Here is a 27,168-nt window from a genome sequence, read left to right on the forward strand (position 1 = left end):
GTTTACCTTTTTTTACAGTATATTTTTACAGTTCATTTTTTACAGTTTTTACATTATTTTTATAGTATTTTTACAGTATATTTTTGCATTGTCTTTTTAATTCTTTTTTTTAAACATAATTTTTACAGTATATTTTTACAGGTTTTATTAACAGGTTTCTTTTACAGTATTTTCAAAGTATTTAAAAAAATGATTTATACAGTATTTCTACAGTGTATTTTTTACAGTATTTGTACAATTTGTAAAAATGTTTTACTTTTGTTTACAGTATATTTTTGCATTGGGGCAGTATAGCTCGGTTGGTAGAGCGGCCATGCCAGCAACTTGAGGGTTGCAGGTTCGATCCCCGCTTTCGCCATCCTAGTCACTGCCGTTGTGTCCTTGGGCAAGACACTTTACCCACCTGCTCCCAGTGCCACCCACACTGGTTTAAATGTAAAAATTAGATATTGGTTTCACTATGTAAAGCGCTTTGAGTCACTAGAGAAAAAGTGCTATATAAATATACTTCACTTCACATTGTTTTTTTAATAAAAAATTTTTAAAACATCATTTTTTATAGTATATTTTTTACAGGTTTCTTTTACAGTATTTTTAAAGTATTTTTTAAAATAATTTATACAGTATTTCTACTGTGTTTTTTTTACAGTATTTTTACAATTTGTAAAAAAATTTTAAAAGATTTTTTACTGTATATTTTTTCAGTACATTTTTACAGTATTTGTTGTAGTATTTTTACAGATTTTTTTTTTTTTTTTTTTACAGTATTCCTACATAGTTTTTAAGTTAAAGTTAAAGTACCAATGATTGTCACACACTAGGTTTTTCAGCATTTACACATATTTTTCACAGCTTTTTTACATAGATTTTGTCGTCGGTTAGTTTGCAGGTGTTTGATGTTGTCATGTGATCAGAAGTCTCCGCCTCTGATGTCCCCTGGCAGGAAGCGCCGGCACCACGGTTACCTTTAACGAGAACGGCGACGCCCCCGGCCGATACGACATCTTCCAGTACCAGATCAACAATCGCTCCGGTGCAGAGTACAAGCTCATCGGTCACTGGACCAATCAGCTGTATCTCAATGTAAGCTCCGCCTCCCACTGCTACAAAACAGGAACTGGTGTGTTGAGAATGATTAGATAGGTGTCTCACCTGCACATCGAGCGCAGGTGAGACATGTTGGCAACAGCGCTGCAAAACATTTGAAGTCTTATTTTACTCTCTAAAGTGTAAAAGGAAGAGAAGCCCTGTTAAATGTAAACTTTGCTGTTGGCGTAGGTTACATAACTTCCTGTCCATTTTCTTACACCACTTCCTGTTTATTAGCTTCCTGTTGTTTTACAGTTTATTTAAAAATGTCACATTAGTGGACACTTAACTTTCCCTCTTGTCCTTAATGTAACTTCCTGTTTGTTCTCTTCACATAACTTCCTGCTTATTCACTTCATGTAACTTTCTGTTTATTTTCTTCACGTGACGTCCTGTTTATTAACTTTCTGTTTATTGTCTTCACATAAAGTCCTGTCTTTTCTTCAGGTAACTTCCTGTTTATTAACTTCCTGTTTATTAACTTCCTGTGTATTTTTTTTCTGCTGTCACGCAACTTCCTGTTTATTTTTTTCACAAAATTTCCTGTTTATTTTCTTCACGTGACATCCTGTTAGTTTATTTTCTTCACATAACTTAATTTCTGTTCTTCACGCAACTTCCTGCTGATTAACGTCCTGTTTATTTTCTTCACATAACTTCCTGTCCGTTCTTCACGTAACTTCCTGTCTATTAATTTCCAGTTTTTTTTTCTTCAAAAAACTTCCTGTTTATTTTCCTCACGTGACATCCTGATAGCTTCCTGTTTCTTTTCTTCACATAACTTCCTGTCTGTTCTTTACGTAACTTCCTGTTTATTAATTTCCTGTTTATTGTCTTCACATGAAGTCCTGTCTTTTCTTCAGGTAACTTCCTGTTTATTAACTTCCTGTCAATTAACTTCCTGTGTATTTTTTTTGTGCTGTCTGTTCTTCACGCAACTTCCTCTTTATTAACTTCCTGTTTATTTTCTTCACATAACTTCCTGTCTGTTTTTCACATATCTTCCTGTTTATTAACTTCCTGTTTATTAGCTTCCTGCTTTTTTTGTCACATAACTTCCTGTCTGTTCTTCACATAGCTTCCTGTTTGTTAACTTCCAGTTTATTAACTTCCCGTTTATTTTCGTCACATAACTTCCTGTCTGTTCTTTACGTAACTTCCAGTCTATTAGCTTCCTGTTTATTTTCTTCACATAACTTCCCATCTGTTCTTCACGCAACTTCCTGTTGATTAACTTCCTGTTTATATTCTTCACATAACTTCCTGTCTGTTCTTCACGTAACTTCCTGTTGATTAGCTTCCTGTTTATTTTTTCACATAACTTCCTGGCTGTTCTTCACGTAACTTCCTGTTTGTTAACTTCTTGTTTATTAACTTCCTGTTTATTTTCTTCACATAAGTTCCTGTCTGTTCTTCATGTAACTTCTGTTTTTTTTTTCTTCACATATCTTCCTGTCTGTTCTTCACGTAACTTCCTGTTTGTTAACTTCCTGTTTATTAACTTCCTGTTTATTTTCTTCACATAAGTTCCTGTCTGTTCTTCATGTAACTTCTGTTTTTTTTTCTTCACATATCTTCCTGTCTGTTCTTCACGTAACTTCCTGTTTATTAATTTCCTGTTTATTTTTTTCACGTGACATCCTGTTAGTTTCCTGTTTATTTTCTCTACATAACTTCCTGTCTGTTCTTCACATAACTTCCTTTCTATTAGCTTCCTGTTTTGTTTTTTTCACATAACTTCCTTTCTTTCATGTAACTCCCCGTCTGTTCTTCATGTAACTTCCTGTTTATTTTCTTCACATAACTTCCTGTTTATTTTCTTCCTGTTTATTTTCTTCATGTAACTTCCTGTCTGTTCTTCACACAACTTCCTGTTGATTAACTTCATGTTTTTTTTCTTCACAAAACTTTGTTTATTTTCTTCATGTGACATCCTGTTAGCTTCCTGTTTATTGCTTCACATAACTTCATTTCTGTTCTTCACTTAGCTTCCTGTTTATTAACTTCCTGTTTTTTTTTCACATAACTTCCTGTCTGTTCTTCACATAGCTTCCTGTTTATTAACTTCCTGTTTATTTTCTTCACATAACTTCCTGTCTGTTCTTCACATAGCTTCCTGTTTATTAACTTCCTCTTTATTAGCTTCCTGTTTTGTTTGTCACATAACTTCCTGTCTGTTCTTCACGTAGCTTCCTAAGTAACTTCCTGTTTATTAACTTCCTCTTTATTTTCTTCACATAACTTCCTGCCTGTTCTTCTTGTAACTTCCTGTTTGTTAGCCTCCTGTTTATTTTCTTCACATAACTTCCTGTCTGTTCTTCATGTAACTTCCTGTTTATTAACTTCCTGTTTATTTCCTTTCTGTAACTTCCTGTCCGTTTTTCCCCATCATTTCCTGTTTGTCTCCCTGTAACTTCCTGTTTATTTCCCTTCTGAAACTTCCTGTATATTTTCTTCCTCTAACTTCTTGCTCATTTTCTTTGCGTGACTTCCTGTTTATTGACTTAATGCAACTTCCTGTCTAATATCTTCATGTAAATTCCTGTTTATTGTCGTCATATGATTTCCTGTTTATTTCCTTCCTTTGTAACTTCCTGTTTATTAACTATTTTCTCGAGGTAACTTCCTGTCTGTCCCCCTTACGTGACTTCCTGTCCATTTCCCGGCAGATGGAGGCGCTGCAGTGGCACGAGGGCGCCGCCGCCGCCCCGCCGGCCTCGGTGTGCAGCCTGCCGTGCCGGGCGGGCGAGAGGAAGAAGGTGGTGAAGGGCGTGGCGTGCTGCTGGCACTGCGAGCGCTGCGAGGGCTACCACTTCCTGTCGGGCGAGTTCGCCTGCCAGCTGTGTCCGTACGAGATGAGACCGGACGAGAACCGCACGGGCTGCCAGCCCATCCCCATCATCAAGCTGGAGTGGCACTCGCCCTGGGCGCTGATCCCGGTCTTCATCTCGGTCCTGGGCATCCTGGCCACCGCCTTGGTGGTGGCCACCTTCCTGCGCCACAACGACACGCCCATCGTGCGGGCGTCGGGCCGCGAAATGAGCTACGTGCTGCTGACGGGCATCTTCCTGTGTTACGTCATCACCTTCCCCATGATCGCCGCGCCCGGCGTGGCGGTCTGCTCCTTCCGCCGCGTCTTCCTGGGCTTGGGCATGTGCTTCAGCTACGCGGCGCTGCTCACCAAGACCAACCGCATCCACCGCATCTTCCAGCGGGGCAAAACGGCGGTGGCGGCCCCACGCTTCATCTCGCCCGCCTCGCAGCTGGCCATCACCTTCTCGCTCATCTCCGTGCAGCTGCTGGGCGTGGTGGCGTGGTTCGCCGCCGACCCGCCGCACACCTTGGTGGACTACGGCGAGCAGCGCGGCCAGGACCCCCGCCGGGCCCGCGGCGTCCTCAAGTGCGACATTTCCGACCTCTCGCTCATCTGCTCGCTGGGCTACAGCATCCTGCTGATGGTCACGTGCACCGTGTACGCCATCAAGACGCGCGCCGTGCCCGAGACCTTCAACGAGGCCAAACCCATCGGCTTCACCATGTACACCACCTGCATCATCTGGCTCGCCTTCATCCCCATCTTCTTCGGGACCTCGCAGTCGGCCGAGCGGGTGAGTCGCCTTCACGTCCGCGTCCACTTTGACATTTCACGTCAACATGGACATCAATCGATCAAAGTTTATTTATATAGCCCTAAATCACGAGTGTCTCAAAGGGCTGCACAAGCCACAAGGACATCCTCGGCTCAGATCCCACATCAGGGCAAGGAAAAACTTGCTATGCTAACGTGTTTTGTTGTTTTTGTTCCATTAATTGCGAACATGCTTTCTTTTTTTCTTTTTTCTTTTTTGCATGGATGTTAACATGTTTTGTTACATCAATGCTAACATATTTTCTTCATTTTTTTGCATCAACACTAACATGTTCATTGTTGTTTTGTTGCATCAATGCTAACATGTTGTTTTGTTGCATCAATGCTAACATGTTTTTTTTGTTCCATTAATTGCTAATATTCTTTCGTTTTTTCTTTTTTTTTGCATGGATTTTAACATGTTTTGTTACATCAATGCTAACATGTTGTTTTGTTGCATCAATGCTAACATATTTTCTTCTTTTTTTTGCATCAACACTAACATGTTCATTGTTGTTTTGTTGAATCAATGCTAACATGTTGTTTTGTTGCATCAATGCTAACATGTTTTTTTTGTTCCATTAATTGCTAATATTCTTTCTTTTTTCCTTTTTTTTGCATGGATTTTAACATGTTTTGTTACATCAATGCTAACATGTTGTTTTGTTGCATCAATGCTAACATATTTTCTTCTTTTTTTTTTGCATCAACACTAACATGTTCATTGTTGTTTTGTTCCATCAATGCTAACATGGTTTTTTGTTCCATTAATTGCTAATATTATTTCTTTTTTTCTTTTGATTGCATGGATGTTAACATGTTTTGTTGGTTTTGTTACATCAATGCTAACATGTTGTTTTGTTACATCAATGTTAACATGTTTTGTTTTTGGTCCATTAATTGCTAACATGCTTTCCTTTTTCTTTTTCTTTTTTTATGGATGTTTACTTTTTTTTTTGGTTTTGTTACATCAATGCTAACATGTTGTTTTGTTGCATTAATGCTAACATGAATTGTTCCATTAATTGCTAACATGCTTTCGTTTTTTCTAATTGTTTTTGCATGGATGTTTACATGTTTTGTTGGTTTTGTTCCATCAATGCTAACATGTTCTTTTGTTGCATCAATGCTAACATGTTTTGTTGCATCAATGCTAACATGTTGTTTTGTTGCATCACTTCTAACATGTTGTTTTGTTGCATCAATGCTAACATGTTGTTTTGTTGCATCAATCCTGTTTTTGTTCCATTACTTGCTAACATGCTTTCTTTTTTTTCTTATTTTTTTGCATGGATGTTAACATGTTTTGTTGGTTTTGTTCCATCAATGCTAACATGTTGTTTCGCTGCATCAATGCTAACATGTTTTGTTTTTGTTCCATTACTTGCTAACATGTTTTCTTTTTTTGCATGGATGTTAACATGTTTTGTTGGTTTTGTTCCATCATTGCTAACATGTTGTTTTGTTGCATCAATACTAACATGTTTTGTGTCATCAATGCTAACATGTTGTTTTGTTGCATCACTTCTAACATGTTGTTTTGTTGGATCAATGCTAACATGTTGTTTTGTTGCATCTATGCTGACATATTTTCTTTTTTGTTGCATGATTTCTTTTTGTTTTGTTGCATCAGTACGAACGTGTTTTGTTGTTTTTGTTCCATGAACTCTAACATGCTTTCTTCTTTTCTTTTTACATGGATGTTAACATGTTTTGTTGGTTTTGTTACATCAATGCTAACATGTTGTTTTGTTGCATCAATGCTAACATGTTTTGTTACATCAATTGCAACATGTTTTGTTGCATCAATGCTAACATATTTTCTTCTTTTTTTTGCATCAATGCTAGCATGTTCATTGTTGCTTTGTTGCATCGATGCTAACGTCTTTTTCTTGGTGTTTTGTTGCATGAATGTTAACTTGTTTCTTTGTTTAGTTTAATGAATGCTAACTTGTTTCTTTGTTTAGTTTAATGAATGCTAACATGTTTCTTCTTGTATAAGTTTACAAATGCTCACGTGTTCTTGTTTTTTGTATGAATGCTAAGACGTTTTCTTGTTTCCATTTTCCATCCATTTTCTACCGCTTATTCCCTTTTGGGGTAGCGGGGGGCGCTGGCGCCGATCTCAGCTAGTCGGGCGGAAGGCGGGGTACACCCTGGACAAGTCGCTATCTCATCGCAGGGCTTTCTTGTTGTTTAGTTTTATTAACGCTAACACGTTGTTTTGTTGCATGAATGCTAACAACACGTGTTGTTTGGTTTTACGGAATGCTAAAATGTCCGCGTTGACACCTAGAGAGGGGAATGTGGAGTCTGACGCGCTAGTGCAGAGTTAGATGACGACAAATAAGGAGTGTGAAGAACTTATTAGCACGTCAGACGAGGCGCGTCCCTACTGTGTGGTCTCCATCCAGAGAGACTCCCCGCGGGAATCAAACACGCGCACACTCAGCCACTTGAGCTCCTGCTTATCAGTCCTCGACGTCCCAGCTGATCCCCTCCAGATGTTTGACGGCGTCAGAAGCACTCGTCGTGTTCCCTGGACGTCAGTTCTTCAAGTGCTCCCCAACGCGAGTAGCTGTGATTCTAACCCAGGATTGGTGCTCTCTAGCTCCTCTCCTGTGGTCCCCTCCACACTCTTGACGCCACCACACGTCCTAACTGGAAAGCTTGGTGTGATGATTACATTTTTTTTCTGCTGATTAGCATCATACAAAACTCAAAACCAGTGAAGTTGGCACGTTGTGTAAATGGTAAATAAAAACAGAATACAATGATTTGCAAATCCTTTTCAACTTATATTCAATTGAATAGACTGCAAAGACAAGATATTTCATGTTCACACTGGTTATTTTTTTGCAAATATTAGCTCATTTGGAATTGGAACCCTGCAACATGTTTCAAAAAAGCTAGTGTGGACGACTTTCCCTGTCGCCGCTTGGGTTCCACTGACCACCCAGGAAGGACATCGCTTTTAGCAGGTTTGACTCTTATTTTTCAATAAGGCAGTTGTCTTTTGCGCTGTCGTCGCTCCCACTGCTTGCTCCTCAGTGTCTCGCTCTCAGGTCCGCTCTTCAGTCGGCCGCGTCTCCGTCTCTCGTGTCTTGCCCCCTGTTGTTCGTGCTCTTTAGTCGCTGTTGCCGGCTCTCCTTCTCCTTTTTCGATCTCTCCTTCTTTTACCCTTTTATACATCATGAGGAGATGGGTTAATTGTGTCCCGGTGTGTGAGCCACGCACCTGAGTTAGATTCCCACCACGCCCTGCCTCTTTGCTCCGCCGCATTCTCCGCCTCCTTGCCGCCATCTTGGGCAGGGCTGCAGCCCACCCTGCCCCGCCGTCGGCTCCGCCTCTCAACAGCTGGCACAAGCGGCAAAAAGGAGTGAGAAAGATGAGGAATGCTCATCAAACACTTATTAGGAACATCCCACAGGTGAACAGGCTAATTGGAAACGGGTGGGTGCCATGATCGGGTATAAAAGCAGCTTCCGTGAAATGCTCAGTCATTCACAAACAAGGATGGGGCGAGGGTCACCACTTTGTGAATAAATGCGTGAGCAAAATGTCCAACAGTTTAAGAATAACATTTCTCAATCAGCTATTGCAAGAAATTTAGGGATTTCACCATCTACAGTCCGTAATATCTAAAGGTTCAGATAATTTGGAGAAATCACTGCACGTAAGCGATGATATTTCGCACCTTCAATCCCTTCAGGTGGTACTGCATCAAAAAGCAACATCAGTGTGTAAAGGATATCACCACATGGGCTCAGGACCACTTCAGAAAACCACTGTCAGCAACTACAGTTAGTCGCTACATCTGTAAATGCAAGTTAAAACTTTACTATGCAAAGCGAAAGCCATTTATCAACAACACCCCACTGGGCCCGAGCTCATCCAAGATGGACTGATGCAAAGTGAAAAAGTGTTTTGTGGTCTGACGAGTCCACATTTTAAATTGTTTTTGGAAACTGTGGACGTCGTGGCCTCCGGATCAAAGAGGAAAAGAACCATCTGGACTGTTCGAGGTGCAAAGTTGAAAAGCCAGCATCTGTGATGGTATGGGGGTGTATTAGTGCCCAAGACATGGGCAACTTACCCATCTGTGAAGGCACCATTAATGCTGAATGGTCCATACAGGTTTTGGAGCAACATATGTTGTCATCCAAGCAACGTTATCATGGACGCCGCTGCTTATTTCAGCAAGACAATGCCAAGCCACTTACAATAGCATGGCTTTATAGTAAAAGAGTGCAGGTACTAGACTGGCTTGCCTGTATTCCAGACCTGTCTCCCATTGAAAATGTGTGGTGCAATATGAAGACTAAAATACCACAACAGAGACTGTTGAACAACTTAAGCTGTACATCAAGCAAGAATGGGAAAGAATTCCACTTTCAAAGCTTCAACAATTAGTTTCCTCAGTTCCCAAACGTTTACTGAGTGTTGTTAAAAGGAAAGGCCATGAAACACAGTGGTAAAAATGCCCATGTGACAACTTTTTTGCAATGTGTTGCTGCCATTAAATTCTAAGCTAATGATTATTTGCAAAAAAATGTTTTATTTCTCAGTGAACATTAAATATCTTGTCTTTGAAGTCTATTCAATTGAATATAAGTTGAAAAGGGTTTGCAAATCATTGTATTCCGTTTTTATTTACCATTTACACAATGTGCCAACTTCACTGGTTTTGGGTTTTGTATTTGTATATATACACAAATATGTATGAAAGCAACTTAGTTGATTTTAAATATATAGCTATAGATATAAATCTATATAATCCCGGCTGGCCTGGGAACGCTTCGGGATCCCCCGGGAAGAGCTAGACCAAGTGTCTGGGGAGAGGGAAGTCTGGGCTTCCCTGCTTGGGCTGCTACCCCCGCAACCCGACCTCGGATAAGCGGAAGATGATGGATGGATGGATGGATGGATGGATGGATGGATGGATGGATGGATGGATATAAATTAATGATATGTAAATATACCAGTTTATATGTATAGTATTAAATAAACAGTTTAAAAATATATAGATACACCATTATATAAATATATAGTACAATAGAAACAGTGGAACATTATATATATATATATATATATATATATTTAAAATGTGTGTGTGTGCGTATGTGTTTTATATGTCATCTCTACCAGCCGCTCGACGGTACCCAGCAAAGGCTAATCACTTGGACTCGTTGGCGCTTACAGTGTTTTAGTGAGATTATATTGTACCTGAAAGTCGGAGGGGTGTAGCCACGGGTGTGGTGACCGCCAGTGTCTCCGGTGGGAGGAGGTAAGAGAGTCCGCAGCTGCAGGAGGACACAAACTTCGCTCATGTCTACGGAAAAGTGACCTTTCACATTGTTCATCGAAGAGGGGCGAAAAGGGGGTGGGGCCTCCCCGTTTCATTGCAGGGCCGTGGTTGCTAGGCAACAAGGCCTCTCACTATGATGGAGTGTCAACAATGGATGACGGGGAGAAGACGCTGCCGAAGGTGAGCCACGGAGGATTCGGAGCTGATCCACTTCCTGCATCCTCCTCCTAACGAGGTGACCACGCGTGGGTTCGAATCCTCATAAAAGCTGATGAAAGACGCCATCAAGCACAAAGTATCCTTGTGGGAAGTCATGAGAGACACCTGTTAAAGATGTCTGAGAGCAGGACGAGGCATGAAGATACTGATGCTTTTCAAAGACGCACTGACATATTTTTAACCAGTTTTCTGAAGATCACTGCTTTACTTCAGAGGAAGGACTCTGTTTATTTTGATCAGTGTTGACCAAGTTGGCCAAAGAAGGAACACTATTGACTTTAAACATTGATCTCACCAATAAGACTTGGACTTGGACGTGGATTGTTTCTTCGACGCAAAGGAAAATTGGCACAAGCCAGACGTGAATGGTTTGATTGCTGCTGGAGGTCTTGTCTGAGCAGAGGTGTTCTAATAGAGACAGACGATCTGCACTGTGATAAATCTGCAGGACTAAAGGAGACTCCTGGATCCGTTTAACTCAAATAAGAACACACTTGGCTTTCCAACTCCTTCCTCGATCTCTCCTCCTCCCCTTTTATACGGCAGGAGGAGATGAGTTAATTGTGTGCAGGTGTGCGTGCCACGCACCTGATTCAGATTGTGGAGGCGTTGCTCCCAGCAAGCCCCGCCTCTCTGCTCCACCGCCTCCTTACCGCCGCTGCCCTGCCCCGCCGTCGGCCCGTTGGCTCCGCCTCTCCACACAAATATACTGCAAAGGAAATTGTCAGGACGTGGACTATGGGGTGGTTGTTTTCCCGAGATGCAAGTGAAGTTGGACTGGACATGGCGTGAAGCAGGTTTCGGTGAGAAAACTGTGGTTAAAAAGTCGCCACTTACCGGATATCAGCTGAGCTTGTGTCGTCCGTACAGCTGCCGTCGACACCCGTGAGACATGGCGTCAAGACACCCGTGGACAAACCTATCCGACTATCAGTCCAGGAATGAAGGAGCCCCCCGTAATCCTTCGCCACATTGAAACCAGCTGTTGCTCTCCCAGGAAAATCAAGTGCTCATCCATCGAGCGTCACGTCAGAATCCTGCGACTAATCCGAAGAAAGTTTCCGAAATGGTTACTCTCTGGCATTTACACTGGGTGGCGCAGTGGTAGAGTGGCCGTGCGCAACCCGAGGGGCCCTGGTTCAAATCCCACCTAGTACCAACCTCGTCACGTCCGTTGTGTCCTGAGCAAGACACTTCACCCTTGCTCCTGATAGGTGCTGGTTGGTGCCTTGCATGGCAGCTCCCTCCATCAGTGTGTGAATGTGTGTGTGAATGGGTAAATGTGGAAGTAGTGTCAAAGCGCTTTGAGTACCTTGAAGGTAGAAAAGCGCTATACAAGTACAACCCATTTATTTATTTATATATACGTGTATGTGATATAAATGACAATATATAAACCAAGTCGTAAATAATTATAAATATATATATTATTAACAATGTAATGTAACGTACTATAAATACATTGTATAATATAAAAAATGTAACAATATAAAAATGTAACATATAAGGTAAACAGTATATAAATATGTATATCATATGTATATCAACAATGTGCATAGTTACGATAACAATATAATTAATGTGCACAATTATGATAAAAAAATAATCATGTGCATAGTTGTGATCAAATATATATTTATTCATGTGTATAGTTGTAATAAAAATATAATTATTCATTTGTGTAGTTGTAATACAAATATAAATATTAATGTGTATAGTTGTAATAAAAATATAATTATTCATTTGTATAATTATGATAAAAATATAAGTATTCATGTTTACAGTTGTGATGAAAATACAATTATTAAAGTGCACAGTTGTGATTAAAATGATAATTATTCATGTACATGATTATAATTAAAATATAATTATTCATGTATATAGATGGGATGAAAATATAATTATTTAATGAAAACATAATTATTGATGTCTATCGTTATGATAGAAGTCGAATCATTCACGTGTGTATAAATGTAATTAATCATGTGTTAAAGTTCTAAAAATGTCCCGCTCCTCCTCAGACGTACATCCAGACGGCCACGCTGACGGTGTCTCTCAGCCTCAGCGCCTCCGTGTCACTGGGGATGCTTTACGTGCCCAAGGTCTACGTCATCATCCGCCACCCGGAGCAGAACGTTCCCAAACGCAAGCACAGCTTCAAGGCCGTGGTCACGGCCGCCGCCTTGAGCAGCAAGCTGTCGCAGCTGGCGGCCCAGCGGCCCAACGGCGAGGCCCAGACCGAGCTGTGCCAGGGCGTGGAGGCTGCCGGTGAGTGTGGGCGGGGCTTAGACAGGAAGTGGCACAGAAAAAGGTTTGTTTACTCGTCAGCGATGCGTCCGCTCGTTATCTGCCAGCAGCAGTTTGGTGTCTGAATAGCATCACGCCGCCGCCGCCTACTTCCTGCTCCCTCGCCGTTTTAGCAACGCCGCTTAAGAAGCTTAGAGGGAAAAAGACGTCTTTTGTCCAACACGTATAGACTACTTACATCTAAAACAAACTCAAAAAGTACAAATGTGGTGCAGACGGCAATATTTGTACTTCACCATGGAGACACTCATTTCCCTCCAACAAACATAAATATTAAATACAAAAAGGATGAGACCACTTTGATACATTTAGAACCTGATCTATTGCGATCCAAATAAGTCCTAAATAGTGTGTACAAAGTGTGATATTGTATGTATTATTTATAATTGATAACAAGTACAAAAGTGATGTGGACGGCCATATTTGTACTTCACCATGGAGACACTCATTTCCCTCCAACAAACATAAATATTAAATACAAAAAGGATGAGACCACTTTGATACATTTAGAACCTGATCTATTGCGATCCAAATAAGTCCTAAATAGTGTGTACAAAGTGTGATATTGTATGTATTATTTATAATTGATAACAAGTACAAAAGTGATGTGGACGGCCATATTTGTACTTCACCATGGAAACACTCATTTTCCTCCAACACACATAAATACTAAATACAAATAGAATGGGGCTGCTTTTATAAATTTTTTATATTTAGAACCGGATTTACTGCGATCCAAAAAAGTACTAAATAGTGTGTACAAAGTGTGATATTGTGTGTACTATTTATAATTAATAACAAGTACAAAAGAGGTGCAGACGGCCATATTTGTACTTCACCATGGAAACACTCATTTCCCTCCAACTAACATAAATATTAAATACAAACATAATGGGACCACTTCAATATATTTAGAACCTGATCTACTGCGATCCAAATAAGTACTAAATAGTGTGTACAAAGTGTGATATTGTGTGTACTATTTATAATTAATAACAAGTACAAAAGTGGTGCAGACGGCCATATTTGTACTTCACCATGGAGACACTCATTTCCCTCCAACTAACATAAATATTAAATACAAACATAATGGGACCACTTCAATGCATTTAGAACCTGATCTACTGCGATCCAAATAAGTACTAAATAGTGTGTACAAAGTGTGATATTGGGTGTACTATTGATCATTGATAACAGGTACAAAAGTCGTGCAGATGGCCATATGTCAACAACATCCATCAATCCATTCATATTATTAATATTTTTTTTAAATTCCCAGTTTTCACAAAATTTCCAGGAAAATTCCTATTCAAATAACTTATTGAAATTCTCAAAATTGTGCGCCATTTCCTTCTCCCCAAATTCCTGTGATTTCCAGGAATTTCTCCCCATTGAGAACGAATGGGAAATAGACATTCGACTGTAAATCCCACATTTCTCATCTGATTCAAACTGTTCCAACATCCACTCACGCCACCCACCTTGGAAAATGAAACTATTATTTTCCAAGTACCAAAAAATTCCAGGAATCCCTAGAATTCACGGTTTTCCAAAGCCCTCTTTTCAGCACTCGCTGGAATGTTTTCTCAGAACGCATTTTTTAACCGTTTCTGACCATTCCGCCTTCAAAACATTCCTCTTAGTTGTGACAACACATTTTGTCCAACTTTCCAATTTTCCCTGAATTCCAGGAATACCAAAAAACCCATTCTCAATTTAAACTGTAACATCAATCAATCAATCAATGTTTATTTATATAGCCCCAAATCACAAATGTCTCAAAGGACTGCACAAATCATTACGACTACAACATCCTCGGAAGAACCCACAAAAGGGCAAGGAAAACTCACACCCAGTGGGCAGGGAGAATTCACATCCAGTGGGACGCCAGTGACAATGCTGACTATGAGAAACCTTGGAGAGGACCTCAGATGTGGGCAACCCCCCCCCCCTCTAGGGGACCGAAAGCAATGGATGTCGAGCGGGTCTAACATGATACTGTGAAAGTTCAATCCATAGTGGCTCCAACACAGCCGCGAGAGTGCAGTTCAAGCGGATCCAAGACAGCAGCGAGAGTCCCGTCCACAGGAGACCATCTCAAGCGGAGGCGGATCAGCAGCGTAGAGATGTCCCCAACCGATACAGGCGAGCGGTCCATCCTGGGTCCCGACGAGCGGTCCATCCTGGGTCTCGACTCTGGACAGCCAGTACTTCATCCATGGTCATCGGACCGGACCCCCTCCACAAGGGAGGGGGGGACATAGGAGAAAGAAAAGAAGCGGCAGATCAACTGGTCTAAAAAGGAGGTCTATTTAAAGGCTAGAGTATACAGATGAGTTTTAAGGAGAGACTTAAATGCTTCTACTGAGGTAGCATCTCGAACTGTTACCGGGAGGGCATTCCAGAGTACTGGAGCCCGAACGGAAAACGCTCTATAGCCCGCAGACTTTTTTTGGGCTCTAGGAATCACTAATAAGCCGGAGTCTTTTGAACGCAGATTTCTTGCCGGGACATATGGTGCAATACAATCGGCAAGATAGGACTGAGCTAAACCGTGTAGTATTTTATACGTAAGTAGTAAAACCTTAAAGTCACATCTTAAGTGCACAGGAAGCCAGTGCAGGTGAGCCAGTACAGGCGTAATGTGATCAAACTTTCTTGTTCATGTCAAAAGTCTAGCAGCCGCATTTTGTACCAACTGTAATCTTTTAATGCTAGACATGGGGAGACCCGAAAATAATACGTTACAGTAATCGAGACGAGACGTAACAAACGCATGGATAATGATCTCGGCGTCTTTAGTGGACAAAATGGAGCGAATTTTAGCGATATTACGGAGATGAAAGAAGGCCGTTTTAGTAACGCTTTTAATGTGTGACTCAAAGGAGAGAGTTGGGTCGAAGATAATACCCAGATTTTTTACAGAGTCACCTTGTTTTATTATTTGGTTGACAAATGTTAAAGTTGTATTATTAAATAGAGGTCGGTGTCTAGCAGGACCGATAATCAGCATTTCCGTTTTTTGGGCATTAAGTTGGAAAAAGTTAGCGGACATCAACATTTTTCAAACAATTTTTAAAAATTCCAACACCAACCCATTCATATCTTTGAGGACAATTGTGCTAGTATCAAAATTTTCAAAAATGTGCGGTTTTTCCGAAGTTCCCAAATTTCCAGGAAATTTGGGAACTGTGTTGTGTTGTAAGAATCGGCACAAATTCTGCGTATTTATAAAGACAAACAAATGGGAATTTGTGATCTATTTGGATCATTTTCCAGACGCAATCCTGGGTGAATGAGTTGGGCAGATCAACTTTGTGTGCCGCCAAGTGGGTTTTAGCACACGCACGCCTTGTGAGTGTGATGACTCCTTCATGTGGCTTGTGTTTTCTCGCACAGCTGTTCCCACCAAAACCACCTACGTCAGCTACACCAACCACGCCATCTAAACAGGACCCTGCGGACCATCTCCGGAGTGATCCGGGGGGAAGTGAACTCCGAGTTTTAGTGTTTACACGAAAGGACCCCCAAAAAAAGGCGGACGGTGACAAGCAGAAAGTCCGGGAAGAAAGAGAAGAAAAACGTGTTTTGTTGTCGTTTTTGAAAATCGTGCTGTCAGGTTCTTGGCCCACTTTTGCCCGTCTGTCGACCCGCTCCGAGGCGAGTCTGTCGTTGTTTTTTGGACTTCTGGTGGTGAACATGTGACTGAAGTGAAGCATGCTGGGATTTATTTGTTGTTTTGTATTTTTACAAAAGGTCTATTTCTAATAAAGCAAAGGTTGAAAACATTGAAGAGGCGTTCTTGTCCAGAAAGTCCAGAAAGGTTCGGGTTGACTTCATGGAATTGAACCATCAGTCCAGGCAAATACATCCATAATGAGCAGCAATAAAATACAGTAGCGTAGTAGCCCTACATATTCATTAGAAAACCAGGCAAAGGTTTTACAAACCCTAAATTATAAATAAAAACAAAATACAATAATTTGCAAATCCTTTTCAACCTATATTCGATTGAAAAGACTGCAAAGACAAGATACTTAACGTTCGAACTGGAAAACTTTTTGCAAATATTAGCTCATTGGAAATTGATGCCTGCAACATGTTTCAAAAAGCTGGCACAAGTGGCAAAAAAGACTGAGAAAGTTGAGGAATGCTCATCAAACACTTATTTGGAACATCCCACAGGTGACCAGGCTAATTAGGAACAGGCGGGTGCCATGATTGGGTATAAAAGCAGCTTCCATGAAATGCTCAGTCACTCACAAACAAGGATGGGGTGAGGGTCACCACTTTGTGAACAAATGCGTGAGCAAATTGTCCAACAGTTTAAGAACAACATTTCTCAACAAGCTATTGCAAGGAGTTTTGGGATTTTACCATCTACGGTCCATAACATCATCAAAAGGTTCGGAGAATCTGGACAAATCACTGCACATAAGTGATGATATTACAGACCTTCAATCCCTGAGGCATTGCCGCATCAAAAAAAGCGACATCAGTGTGTAAAGGATATCACCACATGGGTTCAGGAACACTTCAGAAAACACACTGTCAGTAACTACAGTTTGCCGCTACATTTGTAAGTGCAAGTAAAACTACGATGCAAAGCGAAAGCCATTTATCAAGAACACCCAGAAACACCGCCGGCTTAGCTGGGCCCGAGCTCATCTAAGATGGACTGATGCAAAGCGGAAAAGTGTTCTGTTGTCTGACGAGTCCGCATTTCAAATTCTTTTTGGAAACTGTGGACGTGGTATCCTTCGGAACAAAGAGAAAAAGAACCATCCGGATTGTTATAGGCTCAAAGTTGAAAAGCCAGCATCTGTGATGGTATGGGGGTGTATTAGTGCCCAAGGCATGGGTAACTTACACATCTGTGAAGGCACCATTAATGCTGAAAGATACATACAGGTTTGGAGCAACATATGTTAAAGTTAAAGTAAAAAATGATTGTCATTAGGTATGGCAAAATTATTCTCTGCATTTGACCCATTACCCTTGATAACCCCCTGGGAGGTGAGGGAAGCAGTGGGCAGCAGCGGTGCCGCGCCCGGGAATCATTTATGGTGATTTAACCCCCAATTCCAACCCTTGATGCTGATTGCCAAGCAGGGAAGCAGTGGGTCCCATTTTTTTATAGTCTTTGGTATGACTCAGCCGGGGTTTGAACTCACAACCTACCAATCTCAGGGCGGACACTCTAACCCAGGGGTGCCCATTACGTCGATCGCGAGCTACCAGTCGACCGCGGGGGGGGGTGTCTGTCGATCTCCAGCCAGGCTTTTAAAAAAAATAGACCTAAAAATTAGTAATCATCAATCTTCACCAAGACGTCACTTAAATGACATTCACGGTACCGGAGGGTCTTGTGAGATGACGCTGGCTGCTGCATGATCATTATTATTAAAAATGACCGAGAGGAAGGCGAGAAACACTTTTTATTTCAACAGACTCTCGCGCCGTACCTTCCGTCAAAACTCTAAAGGCCGACTGCACATTTCCTATCTTCACAATAAAAGCCTTGCTTCATGCTGCCTGCGCTAACTAAATACAGAGTCTCGGAAAACTGGCGTGCACAAGCGATCCCTCAGAAAGCTGGCGTGCACATCACTTGTGCACGCCAGCTTTCCGAGACTCTTATTTTGTTAGCGCAGGCAGCATGAAGCAGGGCTTTTATTGTGAAGATAGGAAATGTGCAGTCGGCCTTTAGAGTTTTGACGGAAGGGACGGCGCGAAAGTCTCTTGAAATAAAAAGTGTTTCTCGCCTTCCTCTCTGTCATTTTTTCATAATAATGATCTTGCAGCAGCCAGCGTCATCTCACAAGACCCTCGGGTGCCGTGAATGTCAATCAAGCAAGCTACGGAATTTGCCGCCAATGTTTTTCTTGTAAAGTGTATGGAAGCTGGATGAATTAGATGCCAAAAACCAACCACTTTCATGTGGTATTGTACAGAAAGGACAACTTTTTTTCTCCTCCATTTGAAAATGTGGGCGTTATCATCATTACTGTCTGATTCCAATCAATGCAAGTCATCAGAATCAGGTAATACACCAACTTATATTCTTGTCTTCGTGAAAGAAAGACATCTATATGTGTTACACATGCTTGTATTATCATTAAACACATTTAACTTGTTTACAAAAATGTCTCTTTCATAAATAAATAAATATAAATGATATATATATAAATGAGGTAGATCCCCTCAAGTTGGTCAATTGAAAAGTAGCTCGCCTGCAGAAAAAGTGTGGGCACCCCTGCTCTAACCACTAGGCCACTGAGTAATTGCTATCCAAGCAACGTTATCATGGACGCCCCTGCTTATTTCAGTAAGACAACGCCAAGCCACGTATAGTAAAAGAGTGCAGGTACTAAACTGGCCTGCCTGTAGTCCAGAAATGTGGCGCAATATAAAGCGTAAAATACCACAACGGAGACTCCGGACTGTTGAACAACTTAAACTGTACATCGAGCAAGAATGGGAAATAATCCCACCTGAAAAGCTTCAAAAATGTGTCTCCTCGGTTCCCAAACGTTTACTGAGTGTTGTTAAAAGGAAAGGCCATGTAACACAGTGGTAAAAATGCCCCTGTGGCAACTTTTTATGCAATGTGTTGCTGCCATTCAATTCTATGTTAATGATTATTTGAAAAAAAATATTAGTTTCTCAGTGTGAACGTTACATATCTTGTCTTTGCAGTCTATTAATAAATTGAATATAAGTTGAAAAGGATTTGCAAATGATTGTATTCTGTTTTTATTTACTAATTACAAAACGTGCCAACTTCACTGCTTTTGGGGTTTGTATTGAACAAGTACATTTAAGGGTTTTGGCCACATTGCACGACTTTGGTCAACTGATTTTTTGGCGTACCTCGAGATGGAGCCGGCGAACCCCTCGTGGCACACCTACCGCGGTTTGAGAATCACTGTAGGATAATTCACTACTGTACTAGAGAGCCCGAGTCCGATTGTTGCTGTTGCGTAGCGGATAAACGCGCCAGGGTTCCAGAGGTGAGTTTGACCTTCAAGGAGAGCCAAAGCCGGCAGGAAGCGAGGCCTAATTAGAGCCGGTCGATGGCAGGCGTGCGACAGATCGATGCACGCTTCCAGCGGGATCTCTTCATGCACGTCATGAATATTCCTGGCAGACGACGCCGATGAGGCCTCGCAGCTTCCTGCCGATATTTCCCCCGACGAGGCTCCTGTTGCTCCTCAAACGCACGCCACAGCTTCCTGGAAGACTTCACTAGCAATTGGATATTTCAGCGCCAATGTCTCCACGAAGTCTCCAGTTTTGCCTGTGTCTTCGCTGAGAGGTGAGAGTCGGTTCTGGTTCAGGAAGTCTTCCAGTCTCACCTGGTCTGCCGCAGGCTAGAGGGGGAAAAAAAAAAGGTACAAATCCAGAGTGACGATCGATGATAGTAACATACTTTGACATGGTCTATTGTTACCAATATCTTGACTTCACGTCATATTGTTGCTAATATTGTTACGTCATTTCATATCGTCACTAAGATCGTGACTTTACGTGATATCGTTACTAATATCGTGACTTTGTGTAATATATATAATATAGTGACTTCACGGGATATAGTTACTAACATCGGAACTTTATGTAATATTGTTACAAATATCGTGAATCAATCAATCAATCAATGTTTATTTATATAGCCCCAAATCACAAATGTCTCAAAGGACTGCACAAATCATTACGACTACAACATCCTCGGAAGAACCCACAAAAGGGCAAGGAAAACTCACACCCAGTGGGCAGGGAGAATTCACATTCAGTGGGACGCCAGCGACAATGCTGACTATGAGAAACCTTGGAGAGGACCTCAGATGTGGGCAACCCCCCCCCCTCTAGGGGACCGAAAGCAATGGATGTCGAGCGGGTCCAACATGATACTGCGAAAGTTCAATCCACAGTGGCTCCAAGACAGCAGCGAGAGTCCCGTCCACAGGAAACCATCTCGAGCGGATCAGCAGCGTAGAGATGTCCCCAACCGATACAGGCGAGCGGTCCATCCTGGGTCCCGACGAGCGGTCCATCCTGGGTCTCGACTCTGGACAGCCAGTACTTCATCCATGGTCATCGGACCGGACCCCCTCCACAAGGGAGGGGGGGACATAGGAGAAAGAAAAGAAGCGGCAGATCAACTGGTCTAAAAAGGAGGTCTATTTAAAGGCTAGAGTATACAGATGAGTTTTAAGATGAGACTTAAATGCTTCTACTGAGGTAGCATCTCGAACTGTTACCGGGAGGGCATTCCAGAGTACTGGAGCCCGAACGGAAAACGCTCTATAGCCCGCAGACTTTTTTTGAGCTCTAGGAATCACTAATAAGCCGGAGTCTTTTGAACGCAGATTTCTTGCCGGGACATACGGTACAATACAATCGGCAAGATAGGCTGGAGCTAGACCGTGTAGTATTTTATACGTAAGTAGTAAAACCTTAAAGTCACATCTTAAGTGCACAGGAAGCCAGTGCAGGTGAGCCAGTACAGGCGTAATATGATCAAACTTTCTTGTTCTTGTCAAAAGTCTAGCAGCCGCATTTTGTACCAACTGTAATCTTTTAATGCTAGACATTGGGAGACCCGAAAATAATACGTTACAGTAATCGAGACGAGACGTAACAAACGCATGGATAATGATCTCGGCGTCTTTAGTGGACAAAATGGAGCGAATTTTAGCGATATTACGGAGATGAAAGAAGGCCGTTTTAGTAACGCTTTTAATGTGTGACTCAAAGGAGAGAGTTGGGTCGAAGATAATACCCAGATTTTTTACAGAGTCACCTTGTTTTATTATTTGGTTGTCAAATGTTAAAGTTGTATTATTAAATAGAGGTCGGTGTCTAGCAGGACCGATAATCAGCATTTCCGTTTTTTTGGCATTAAGTTGCAAAAAGTTAGCGGACATCCATTGTTTAATTTCATTAAGACACGCTTCCAACTGACTACAGTCCGGCGTGTTGGTCAGCTTTAGGGGCATGTAAAGTTGGGTGTCATCAGCATAACAGTGAAAGCTAATACCGTATTTGCGTATGACGTCACCTAGCGGCAGCATGTAGATGCTGAAGAGTACAGGGCCAAGGACCGAACCCTGGGGAACTCCACATGTTACCTTAACATAGTCCGAGGTCACACTGTTATAGGAGACGCACTGCATCCTATCAGTAAGATAAGAGTTAAACCATGACAGGGCTGAGTCTGAAATACCAATTCGTATTTTGATACGCTCTAATAAAATATTATGATCGACGGTATCGAAAGCAGCGCTAAGATCGAGGAGCAGCAACATAGATGACGCATCAGAGTCCATCGTTAGCAATAGATCATTAGTCAGTTTTGCGAGGGCTGTCTCAGTCGAGTGATTTGCCCTGAAACCGGATTGAAAGGTTTCACATAGATTGTTAAACGCTAAGTGCTCATTTAGCTGCTCTGCAACAATTTTTTCGAGGATTTTCGAAATAAAGGGAAGGTGAGACACCGGTCGGTAGTTTACCATGAGGTCTGGATCGAGGTTAGGTCTTTTAAGGAGAGGATGAATAACCGCTTTTTTGAATGCAACGGGAACAGTGCCCGAGGAAAGTGATAAGTTTATAATATTTAGCACTGATGGACCTAATAATACAAAAAGCTCCTTGATAAGTTTCCCAGGAAGTGGGTCAAGTAAACATGTTGTTTGTTTTATTCCATTTACACGTTGTAACAATCCTTCTAATGTTATTTCATCAAAACGAGAGAAACTATTTTGGATATTTGCAGTATCCGCTGTATATACAATCGTATCTGTGTTACTATAACCCCGTTGTAGCTGGGACGCATTGTCTTTAATCTCCTTTCTAATAAGTTCAATTTTCTTATTAAAGAACTTCATAAAGTCATCTGCCGAATGGGTGGAGCTACTGGAAGGAGTCCCTTGTTGGGTTAGCGATGCTACTGTACTAAACAAAAATTTTGGATCGTTTTTATTAATGCGGATGAGATTTGAGTAATAATTAGTTTTAGCTAAGGTAAGCATGCGTTTATAAGTTATTAAACTATCACTCCATGCTTGATGGTGCACCTCAAGTTTAGTCGTGCGCCATTTGCGTTCCAGCTTTCTACATAATAATTTCTGAGCTCTAGTTTCTTCAGTAAACCATGGCGTACGCCTTTTTGGAGCCTTTTTTAACTTCAGCGGTGCTATACTATCAATGGTTTCGCGCAGTGCGTTGTTAAAGTTGTTAGTGAGGTTATCAATAGACCCCACATACTTTGGGAACGGTGCCATTACCGAGGGCAGTAGGTCCGCAAGAGTCGTCGTTGTGGCAGCATTAATGTTGCGGCTGCTATAGCAGTTATTATTATTATTAGCTTGCCGAACATGAGTCTGAACTTCGAATTTTATAAGGTAATGATCGGACATTACTTTAGTATACGGGAGTATCATAACTTTGGAGACGGTGATACCTCTGACAAGCACTAGGTCTATCGTATTACCGCTGCAATGCGTCGGTTCATTTATTATTTGTGTAAGACCACAGCTATCAATTATAGTCTGGAGCGCCACGCACGGTGGGTCCAATGGGGTATTCATATGGATATTAAAGTCCCCCATTATAATTATATTATCGGCGTGCGTCACTAGATCAGCAACAAACTCTGAGAATTCATTAATAAAGTCCGAATAGGGCCCTGGGGGGCGGTAGATAACGGCCAGGCACAGAGGCAGAGGTGTGGCAGACTTCATAGAAAGCACCTCAAACGATTTATATTTATTATTTAAGTTAGGACTAAAGTTAAAGTTTTCGTTGTATATTAGTGCGACACCCCCTCCCCTTTTGAGGTGACGGGCAATATGCGCATTCGTATAGTTAGGAGGGGATGCCTCATTTATCGCAAAAAAGTCGTCTGGTTTGAGCCAGGTTTCGCTAAGACCGATGACGTTAAGGTTGTTGTCTCTAATGACCTCATTGACTAATAACGTTTTGGGAGACAAAGATCTGATGTTTAGAAAGCCCATATTATAGGTAGTGGGCTGTTTTAAGGAGTTGTTGATAAAATTATCCGTAGTAGCAATATTAATAATGTTGCGTTTATTATGCGCAGTGTACTTAAAATAATTACGACCATATCTAGGAATTGATATGACGGGAATTTTCAGATTGTCTACTTGGCGCTGCGATAAACTGAACGCATCATAATTTGCCACCTCAGTAGAACGCATGTCTAACTCTGACGAAGTCATAGATACAGTAGAAAAAACATTTTGTGAGTTGTGTATTATTCTACGAAAATTGCTATGTGTACAGGGATCATCCAGCCTGGCGCTGGCTAGTTCTAACTTAACTGACTCCATACCCAGGCTAGCAGGCTCTGTAATTGCCTGTGACCGGGCTTGCTCTAGTGCAGTTAGTCAAATGTGGCTCAATGCGAAGTCTATGTTCCGAGACAAGAGGATAGCGCCTTCCTGGTTAGGGTGAAGGCCGTCTCTCCTCAGCAAGCCAGGTTTGCCCCAGAAAGAGGGCCAATTATCAATAAACGTAAATCCCTGTTGTCTGCAGAAGCTATCCAGCCACCTGTTAAGAGAGACTAATCTGCTATATCTCTCATCATTGCCTCTCCCAGGCAGGGGGCCAGAGACAATTACTCGATGCCTGGACATCTTTCTGGCGAGATTACAAGCCCTGGCTATGTTTCTCTTTGTAATCTCTGATTGTCTCATCCTAACGTCATTGGAGCCAACGTGTATTACTATATTCGCATAACTAGTGGTGCGGTTAGCCTGCCGTACGTGTTTACTAGACCTGTTGCGAGTTAGCTCCCTAAGATTAGCTTCAATGTCAGGTGCTCTGCCCCCGGGAATACACTTAATTGTGGCTGGTTTGCTAAGCTTTATGTTTCGGGTGATGGAGTCCCCTATAACTAAAGTGTGGTGCCCGGTAGACTGGGGTGTAGGACTAGCTAAAGGGCTAAATCTATTATGCGTCTCAACCGGTACACCGTAGCTTGTAGGCCGATTAGGGCTGCTACAAGCTGGGCTAGTTAGCTCGCTACAGCTAACGCTAGCAGATGTGTCCGCAACATCTAAAGTTACGAAATTACACTGCTCTAACTGGCGGACACGGCTCTCTAGCAAAGCCAACCTATCCATGAGTAAAGTGCACGAAGCGCAGGAAGCCATACTCACAGAAACTTTCCGTCGCCGAGTGGAGTGCCAGCTGTCTTCGGGAAGTGGTGGTCACGGTGGCTGGGGAGAAGCTTCCTTCAGACCGGCGCTGCCTTTCTCCGCTAGCCTCGTTAGCTTAGCAGCTAGCTAGCTGAGGGCGGAGTGGTGAGACAGAGATCGGGTGATTTGCAAGTTAAATTGAACTATTAAATATGTTCGATAAGTTGTAAATAAAGCTGCAAAACAGTTAAAATCACACAGATAGAACGATACTTAGCTTTTTTGCAACAAGAGCAGTCAGCGAGCAGTCATGAATGTGTCATGTTATAAATAATAATGTGTCTCCATGTGATATCGTTATTAATATGACATCACGTCATATCGTTACTAATATCGTAACTTCACGTGATATTGTTACCAACATCGTGACTTCACGTCATATCGTTACTCATGTCGTTACTAATATTGTGACTTCACGTCATAGCGTTACTAATATTGGGATTTTGTTACGTTATTGCATATTGTCAATAAGATCGTGACTTTGCCTGATATCGTTACTAATATCGTGACTTCCCCGTCATAAATAATATTGTGATTTTGCGCGATAGCATTACATTATTGCATATCGTCAATAAGATCATGACTTTACCTGATGTCGTGACTTTGTGTCATATTATAAATAATATTGTGTCTTCACGTGATATTGTTACTAATATCATGATGTCACGTCAAATCATTAATAATATCGTGATTTCACGTGATATTGTTACTTATATCATGACTTTGTGTCATATTGTAAATAATATTGTGACCTCACACGATATAGTTACTAGAATCCTGACGTCACATCATATTGTGACTAACATCGTGACTTCACGTCCTATCGTGACTTCACGTCGTTACTAATATTGTGACTTTGCGTCAAATCGTTTCTAATATCGTGACTTCACGTCATATCGATACTAACATCCTGACTTCACATCATATCGTGACTTCACATCGTTACTAATATTGTGACTTCGCGTCATATCGTTTCTAATATCGTGACTTCACGTCATATCAATACTAACATCGTGATTTTACTTCATGTCGTGACTTCACGTCGTTACTAATATTGTGAATTTGCGTCATATCGTTTTTAATATCGTCACTTCACGTCATATCGTTACTAATATTGTGATTTTACGCGATATCGTTACGTTATTGCGTATCGTTAATAAGATCGTGACTTTACCTGATATCGTTACTAATATCGTGACTTTGTGTCATATCATAAATAATATTGTGTCTTCACGTGATATTGTTACTAAAATCGTGACTTTGTGTCATATTATAAATAATATTGTGTCTTCACGGGATATCGTTACTAATATCGTGACTTTGTGTCATATTATAAATAATATTGTGACTTCACGGGATATAGTTACTAATATCGTAACTTCACGTGATATCGTTACTAATATCCTGACTTTGTGTCATATAAATAATATTGTTTCTTGATGTGACATCGTTTCCAATATGACATTACGTCAAATCGATACTAATATCGTAACTTCACGTGATATTGTTACTAATATCCCGACCTTGTCATATTCTAAATAATATTGTGTCTTCACATCATATCGTTACTAATATCGTAACTCACGTGATATTGTTACTAACATCATGACTTCACGTCATATCGTGACTTCATGTCATATTGTTGCTAATATTGTGACTCCTGTCATTTCGTTACTAATATTGTGATTTCACGTCATATCGTGACTTCACGTCATATCGTGACTTCACGTCGTTACTAATATTGTGACTTCACGTCATATCGTTACTAATAATGTGATTTTGCACGATATCGTTACGTTATTGCATATCGTCAATAAGATCGTTACTTTACCTGATATCGTTACTAATATCATGACTTTGTGTCATATTATAAATAAAATCGTGACTTCACGGGATATGGTTACTAATATCGTAACTTCACGTGATATCGTTACTAATATCGTGAATTTGTCACATTATAAATAATATTGTGTCTCCATGTGATATCGCTACTAATATCGTAACTTCACGGGATATCATTACTAAAATCCTGACCTTGTGTCATATTAGAAATCATTTTGTGTCTTCACGGGATATCGTTTCTCATGTGACATCACGTGATATCGTTACTAATATCGTAACTTCACGTGATATCGTTACTAATATCGTGAATTTGTCATATTATAAATAATATTGTGTCTCCATGTGATATCGTTACTAATATGACATCACGTAATATTGTGACTTTGTGTAATATATATAATATAGTGACTTCACGGGATATAGTTACTAATATCGGAACTTTACGTAATATTGTTACTAATATCGTGAATTTGTCATATTATAAATAATATTGTGTCTCCATGTGATATCGTTACTAATATGACATCACGTAATATTGTTACTAATATCGTAAC

The 27,168-nt window shown here is 41.1% G+C and overlaps 1 protein-coding gene across 2 annotated transcripts in view; it reads left to right on the top strand.

Moving 5' to 3' along the window:
- The window catches only part of LOC133549175 (metabotropic glutamate receptor 8-like), a 93,604-nt gene extending 77,265 nt beyond the window's left edge, over nt 1-16,339 (top strand). The window contains exons 8-11 of one of the 2 annotated variants that reach the window (XM_061894347.1): nt 944-1,083; nt 3,759-4,697; nt 12,266-12,512; nt 15,951-16,339. In XM_061894347.1, the coding sequence (XP_061750331.1) occupies nt 944-1,083; nt 3,759-4,697; nt 12,266-12,512; nt 15,951-16,000 (1,376 nt within the window). In that variant the 3' untranslated portion in view covers nt 16,001-16,339. Of the gene's footprint in view, nt 1-943; nt 1,084-1,935; nt 1,953-3,758; nt 4,698-12,265; nt 12,513-15,950 lie in introns of those variants that run through there. The other variant, XM_061894348.1, reaches the window with a different exon arrangement.
- Nucleotides 16,340-27,168: the final 10,829 nt, after the last annotated feature.

The sequence above is a fragment of the Nerophis ophidion genome, linkage group LG03 (genome assembly GCF_033978795.1).
Source record: "Nerophis ophidion isolate RoL-2023_Sa linkage group LG03, RoL_Noph_v1.0, whole genome shotgun sequence".
Taxonomy (NCBI): domain Eukaryota; kingdom Metazoa; phylum Chordata; class Actinopteri; order Syngnathiformes; family Syngnathidae; genus Nerophis; species Nerophis ophidion.